General features: G+C 37.4%; 1 protein-coding gene and 1 long non-coding RNA gene across 2 annotated transcripts; both read right to left on the bottom strand.

Annotated features, from left to right (window-relative positions):
- Window positions 1-1,456: 1,456 nt before the first annotated feature.
- LOC108674700 (unconventional myosin-Vc-like) lies at window positions 1,457-4,367 on the bottom strand. Its single transcript, XM_047879623.1, has 5 exons — window positions 4,251-4,367; window positions 3,220-3,361; window positions 2,589-2,723; window positions 1,745-2,358; window positions 1,457-1,573 (listed from the first exon to the last, which is right to left on the bottom strand). Exons 1-4 carry the CDS (start codon window positions 4,365-4,367, stop codon window positions 2,288-2,290), a joined length of 465 nt encoding a protein of 154 aa, XP_047735579.1. The 3' UTR covers window positions 1,457-1,573; window positions 1,745-2,287.
- A 681-nt stretch (window positions 4,368-5,048) lies between these two features.
- Window positions 5,049-6,824, bottom strand: LOC108674701. Its single transcript, XR_001931059.2, has 3 exons — window positions 6,717-6,824; window positions 6,265-6,375; window positions 5,049-5,108 (listed from the first exon to the last, which is right to left on the bottom strand). It is a non-coding gene; the product is annotated as an uncharacterized LOC108674701 (long non-coding RNA).
- Between the last annotated feature and the right edge of the window lie 763 nt (window positions 6,825-7,587).

Raw genomic sequence — 7,587 nt, 5'->3', positions numbered from 1 at the left:
CCAAAAGTTTCTAAGAACCTATATCAGTTGAGGCAAACATAATTTTTTCGTATGTGTGGTGGTTGCCTTAGGAGGAAGGCGAGTATATTGTTTGTATTTATCATCTTATTCCTGTCAGCCTCTCTTTTAAACCTAGCCCTTTCCGGGTAAGGTAAAGCTCTGAAGTCCTGGTTTAACTGGGCTTTCTATATTCCAGGTTGTAGATTATCGACCACACATACGAAAAAATTATGTTTGCCTCAACAGATATAGGTTCTTAGAAAGTTTTGGTAGGGACATATTCCTGGCGAATTACCCAATTGAAGAGTATCCGCCTTATCGCTAGTGAGGTGGGTATTGATCAATTGGGTACATCTGTGTGATGAGGATCGCACAGATGGAATTAATTGAACTCACCTGGGGGCACTGTGGCCTGAAAGGTGAATAGTGGCCTGCCTCTTTGCAAACTTTTGGTAGGGACATATTCCTGGCGAACTACCCAATTGAAGAGTATCCGCCTTATCGCTAGTGAGGTGGGTATTGATCAATTGGGTACATCTGTGTGATGAGGATCACACAGATGGAATTAATTGAACTCACCTGGGGGCACTGTGGCCTGAAAGGTGAATAGTGGCCTGCCTGTTTGCAAACTTTTGGTAGGGACATATTCATGGGGATGTACCCAATTGATGAGTATCCGCCTTATCGCTAGTGAGGTGGGTATTGTTCAATTGGGTACATCTTCCGCCTCGATGGCGATGTTAACTTGTGAGCTTAAGGCTAGTTTGGATCCTGGCCTTGCTTCATATTTACAGTGCCTTGCTTCATATTTACAGTGCCTTGCTTCATATTTACAGTGCCTTGCTTCATATTTACAGTGCCTTGCTTCATATTTACAGTGCCTTGCTTCATATTTACAGTGCCTTGCTTCATATTTACAGTGCCTTGCTTCATATTTACAGTGCCTTGCTTCATATTTACAGTGCCTTGCATCATATTTACAGCGCCTTGCTTCATATTTACAGTGCCTTGCTTCATATTTACAGTGCCATGCTTCATATTTACAGTGCCAGGTCCCGGACAGGTTCCTAAAGAGAGAGAAAATAATTAATAGTCTACTGACAATAAGTTTTTCGTTCAGAAATTTGTACTCTATGAATTAAATATCATCGAAATGATTTAGGTATTGAATGGGATGCATTTATATGATGATAAAAATAAACAATATAAATAAAATGATATTAAACAATATACCTGATCACATTTTGAACTATCAAATACTAAAATTGAAGTCTCCTGCGCAACAAACTAATTAGAAAATTTAATAGCTAAGAAAATTCCACGGAAATTTATTATGTCTTTATGGAAAACTTTTTCTACAAAGGCTTGATATATTATCGTGGAATTTATTTTTCTTCAAATTTCTAGTGAATTTGCTATTCAAGCATTAATAAAAAAAACGAATGAAATGCATTACCTGTTCATGATCAGCAGCAGGCCGCTTCAGCAGTCGCTGTTGTATCTTCTGAATGAATGAGGCCGGTATACGCTCTTCGAACTCATCCGGTGTATAGAGGTTCAAGATTTTCACGATCTACACAGAGACATTGTGAGAGTGTGGATTTCAATCCATTAAAAAATGAAACCTTGATGTATATCACGAAAATAACTGTGATGCGCTTACGTGCCAGAATGCAATGAAGGACGTGTACCAATTCAGAGTACATAAAAAATTACATAAATAAGCAGGGTGAGATTATCGTACCTGAGGCAGGGTAAGTTTATCGCACACTTCACAGATGCTTGCTCTCCACGTCGTCGTCGGTCTTGCGTGCTTGAAGCAGCTGAGCCGCTTGGATGATCGGCGACAAAACATCAGAGTTGCCTGCAAGCGCGTCAAATTGGTTAAGAACGTTGGAATGACAAAAAAATCTGAAGACAAAAGTGACAGAAATAAATTAATTGGTCAGCAACTTCTAATTAACTTATGACACACGACTGACGGAAGGCTAATAGTCAGAAATTACCTGTGCCTTCTGGCTTAGCTCGAAGTTTTGCGTTCACTTCCCAAAAACATTAACTATAGTCTTCAACTCCTAGCAACTTGGGAGAGCTGAAGTCTACTGTATTTCGCAAATAAAATAAACAAAAATCATTCCATAATTTCCTGAGCAAACTATATCTCAGCTTTTAAAATTTGTTTCTGCTTTAATTGCGAAGTAGAGAACAGGCCTGACCGAGCTCTGGCAGCTGCATGTCTCTAGTCCACTGCTCCAGATGGCTGAGGTTGTAGCGAATCTGCACGCCCTTAGACCAGTGGCACATGTCCTTCCGCAGCAGTAGATTGTTCAGTGAACCAGCGCAGATAAAGTAAAATATCTGCAAATACAAGAAACATGTAATATAACGTAAAAGAAGAGTGAAATATACCTATGAATAAATTCGAAAATTTACCAAGAGGGTTGAAAAAGAAGGAAAAAGACGGAACAAAAGCCTCATCGCAAATTAATGAGCAGAGGAGGAGGATCTCACCTACATTTTGAACCAAGGCATGTGGCAGAAAATATTTTTACGTAGTAACTATAGACGAAAGTGTGAGGGATACTAACCTGCCTGAAGACCTGCAGGGTCAGTGCCAAATGTGGCCAGCGTTCTGTAGAAGAGCGTCAGCTGACTCAACAGCAGATCCAGCGCCTTCTGAGGCTCCTGGGAGGACTCTTCAACGCCACCGTTCTTGGCACCTCCTCAAGATAAAAAGATCATCGCTTTAGAAATTGGCTGGTACCATAAATTTTACAAACAATACTAATAATCTAATTAAATTACTAGTCTATTCTCAACTATACCATACTATAGAAAGAATAAAATGTTTAAATATTATGCCATCATTTTAGGCCTCTGAATTTGACGTTTTGCATCCACGACATTCATCTATGGTTACCAGTCCAACGGAAAACAACATTCACCAAAACACAATTTCTTCCAGACTACTAAAGCGGACTAAGTACATAAAATTATTCCTTAAATTATGGGTTATCAAAAAGAAACTAGTAACAAATGGTGCCAAAAAGAACAATATATAAAATACAAAGTTTCTGTAAAGGCCGCAGCCAAGCATGCACTTAATTCCATGATCGAATAGTGGCAGTTATCAGACACTACTGTATTACTACTTTAGGCAAGTGAGTTACGCTAGAAATGTGAGAAACGCATCACCTTACAGTCAAGACTCATAATTACCTTTAGCAGGGCCAGGTTTGCCAACACATATGCCAGACATGACCTCGTTTTCCAGGATACTGGGCACCACTAACGGCTGGATGCTCTCCTCCATGAGCTTGATGACGCCGTTATAAATCCACACCGCCAAGTCAGAGAGTGTCTGCAACAAAAGCCAGGATAAGCAAGAAAAGAATGAAGTTCGTAAGACACGTGCGACAATGTGATACTTCTAATTTTATGAATTTATAAGAAAACTAGTTATGTAAGTTCCCAACACAATAAATTTTTTGCACCAAATAAGAATTGCGTAAAATTTTTATACTATGCTTATATTTTTATTTACGTATTTTATTACATTAAAAAGCAATAAATTCATACGTTAAGCATATTTGATCACATTTAAGATAGGCAAAAATTACCGGCCGGGCACATAAATAGACGGTCTGAGAGTCTGACTCTGACTGTGGCCGAGTTAACATAGCTCCTGGTAAAACGTAAATACGATCTCTGTGGTTTAAATATGCCAAAGCCTAATCAGAACGGCTTTGAATTTACTGGGATCAAATGGACTTCTAGATAAAATATGTCAGCCTCATTTTAATAAACTGAGATTTACTAAATAATTTTCGCCCCTTGACTGACATTATATTTCATCCTAATATATCGAAAGATCAATGATAAAAAGGATATTCGGAAAATATTTGACCTTCTCCTGACGACACAATTCAAGGAAACCATGACATGAGTTCATTGGATCAAGCCCAAAAGTTACACAATAGCACTATAAAAAAGTAACACAATAACAAAGTAAACAATAAACATGTCAGTTCATACATCATGGAGGCATACATGACATTTGCAAAGAATATGTCTACATTGCCTCCTCAGAACTGGAAAAGATAGCCAAATACAAATAGCAGCGCTACTTTGAAATGTATCGGCCGCTACCGTTACCGCTGCATGCTCTAAATGTAGCGGGCGGTACCGCTACCGCTGCAATTGCTTAAATGTAGCGCCGCTACCGCTACATGTAGCGCGCTACTGCCCACCTCTGCAAATACAATTGTTTTCTCACCAGATTTCGAGGCAGCGGCGCTCATCACGGCATTCAGGTTCTCCTGAGTGTCTACTTGGGCCAGCGCGAATCCAATCAACGCACAATCCATCGCTGCCGTACAGAAGCTCCGTGCAATATTTGATGTTAGGATGTGGGGGAGTGCGTCAGTTCCAATGCAAGACACAGCATCTTGCGGGATTTCTTCTTCAGTATCATCTAGGAAATGTGGAAAAGTAGTTTGTAAGTTGAACAGTTAATGTGTAGGAACACCGAATACTTGACAACTGCAAGACTGATCATTAATCAGAATTCACGTACATAGATTCTAATTAATTACCTTAAATAATTTGAAAAATGCCATATTTCTGTAAAATAGTAGGATTATAAACTGCATTTTCGGCGCAACGATTCTGTGAAACACAAGAAAACAAAATTAAAATCACCTTTGTGTTCAATTTAGCCTCCAGAAAAACATGGAAAGTCCACAATAAATTGTAATGTGTTATTAGATTCACAGTCCGACTGCATGGCCCGAGCTTGTATTCCGTAAATCAGGAATGTAATATAACTTACCAATTCTTTATTTATTGTAAACTGCTATATCGAACCGTGAGAATGTAAATCGTCATAAAAATATAGAATAATAATTATAATAAATATAAAAAACAATAAATATAATGATAAATAATAAATAATTAAATCAGAATATATTTTTATCGCGTTTAGCCGGTCCTTTATTCACCTTGAAGGTGTACTTTCGTTCCAACACACGTCGAGTAGCACAGTCCTTCATTCGTTATGTTTTGGCCATCCAAAAACCCGCCAAAAAGAGTGAGGCATCCACTTGTACCTGAAGGAGGAATAATTATTGTGAATTATTGATTTATTATTGAAATTATATATAAATTTTTGGGGCGACAGACACCTAACGAGAAGGGATGAAGTCCTCGTGTAGGTGGCGAGCAGGAACAATGCAGCTAATTGCGTTAAGTTAGTTAGAATGGGAAGGAGAAGCAAGAGGCAGAACGAAACGGTATTCTCACAGGTGATGCCGATTACAGTTTGATAGATGACCCCTTCTGGAGGTTCATCCGTTGCGAAACTAGAGGCCAAAATATACTGTGGAACCTTTTACGCTTGCAGAACAAGATTGCCAACGTCAAACTTAGCCCTGCTTGAACTCAGACATTTTTCTTACATATACATATCGTGATCTATCGTAATATTGAGTATATCTGACATCACGTCGCACGTAACAGGGAGGCATGACAACACAATCATCCATAAATGAACTTAAAACTTCTAATTATGTATGTAGACCACACGATATTACAACACATTTCATTAAGGCAACGATAGGCAAACGGCAGCCAATGGCGCTCTCATGCGTCCAGTCAGGGCCGTACGAGTTGTGATCCTCCGTTGGTTCTAATAGCTATTTTGATTGTTGTGGTCTAAAATGTATACTATATATGTGAGTTTATACAAAGATTTTGATAATAATTGGAAAATGCATTAAATTGTGGCTATCAAGCATCTTATTCACTAGTGTTAATTCAGTTATAAATGCAGCATTCATTATGAATAAATTATAAGAAAAATATCCATTTTTGAATAACATTCAAAATTTCCACGTGGCCTTTCAAGCAAAAGATTCGCTCAGGCCCTGATTTAAATACATCAAATAAGTACAGAAAAAATGAATTAACAGTTACAATAAATTCTCCCAAGCCCGATGAGTATAAAAATCCAGAACACATTCATATTTTAGAGAAAAAAACACATTGTTAAATAATTCCGTTAGAATACTATTTTAAAAATCAAAAAATATCATGCAGAATTCGTCAGGAATATCAGGACTTCGAAACATTAGTTAGGAAAATGTTCAACACGGTTTCGTATACAAAATATATCAAAATCTATTAAAAGCGCTCAAAATGCATTAATATTATATTTTAACATACAAATTTGAGATTATCTGAATATTGCCCAGCACTGTTACTCACCATCATAGCCGACATAGACCTCCTCACCATCGCATGCATCATTCCATGGATTATAGAAACCATTCATGGCGATCATGCAGGACACGCCATTGAACTTGAACATCAGTTTGGCTGTTTATACAGAGCATGGTTACGCTACGTAAAATAAATGACACGAAGCTATAGCATAGTGAATAATTTAACATGTATTTAGCAATTGTTTACAATGCATTTTAGGCAAATTTTGTTATTAACCGAAGATATTGCCAGGATTTATATTTTCTCGTTCGATTTAATCCCGCATTAAAATTTAACAAAAAGAAACTTGCCTATTTTTTATATTACTTTCTACAAATATATATTAGAATCACCTCCACTCAAGCCAATAATATATCTTTCTCTCTCATTTAAAATAATAAAATTAGGTACGTCAGACATGAAATTTCACATTGACAGCGGATATAAAGAATTACCAGCGTCCACGGTGGCCTGGGCACAAGCGAAGAGAGTCTTAGCACCATCAGCGACCTGCCATGTGATGTTCTGAGCACTTGAGCTTGTGACCTGCACGAAGCCTTGTTGCCCTATGGCTACCAACCAGAGACTTACCGGCAGTGAAGTTGCTTGTCTGATGCACGTCGAGAACAGGCTGCTTCTCAAAGAAGTTTCGAAGAGCAGCTGATGACAAACAAAAAATCTGATTAAAAATTAATAGAAAAATTCAATTAGTATGCGATTAAAATATTAAATATTATTTGTTTATGAATTTGAGTTATGTGTAACGCACGTGAAATTTAGAAGCATTTTTTTTTTGGAGTTGATGGTTGATGACGTTGCCTTGATGTTTATACTCTAAGAGCTGAGCAGATGAGAACGAACAAAAATGTTAAGAAGTAAATGTGTCTCATAATAAATAAATTACGTCTGCAGGAGAACCATATGAGTAAATAATTAAAAAGATGGATGGTATAATGAGCGCCGAAACTGAGCGTGATTCTTACATTAGTTGTTATTATTTCGCAAGTTGATTACGGGAAACGCTCGAGATTGGTCTATTTTCTCTTTATAAAAGTTGATTATTATTTAGGTGACTTACCAACCATTTATATAATGAATAAAACCATCTCATTGATCAGAAACAAAATTAGCATATATTTACTCACCGTTTCAATAACTTCGTTGGCGCGAGGAGAGGTCAGTTCCTGAGGGACAGGCACATAAAAATTCTGTTATCAGATTTTTCACTAAAATGCAATCATTAGATAGACATATGGTAACCGGTGGGATGATTTCTTAAAATTATATAACCTATAGATAAACATATAGCGAGGTAAGCTCAATTGA

The sequence above is a fragment of the Hyalella azteca genome, unplaced genomic scaffold (assembly GCF_000764305.2).
Source record: "Hyalella azteca isolate HAZT.00-mixed unplaced genomic scaffold, Hazt_2.0.2 contig44, whole genome shotgun sequence".
NCBI lineage: Eukaryota > Metazoa > Arthropoda > Malacostraca > Amphipoda > Hyalellidae > Hyalella > Hyalella azteca.
The sequence above is the reverse complement of the archived record's forward strand: the minus strand, read 5'-3'. Positions and strand labels throughout refer to the sequence as shown.

Excerpts from the sequence above, each read along its gene's own strand:
- LOC108674700 (XM_047879623.1), bottom strand. The coding sequence starts at position 4,367 with ATGGATTGTGCGTTGATTGGATTCGCGCTGGCCCAAGTAGACACTCAG. Across the intron at positions 3,362-4,250 it reads AAACAATTGTATTTGCAGAG|ACACTCTCTGACTTGGCGGT; the intron begins GTGGGCAGTAGC and ends CTTTTGTTGCAG. Across the intron at positions 2,359-2,588 it reads CCCTGCAGGTCTTCAGGCAG|ATATTTTACTTTATCTGCGC; the intron begins GTTAGTATCCCT and ends TTGTATTTGCAG.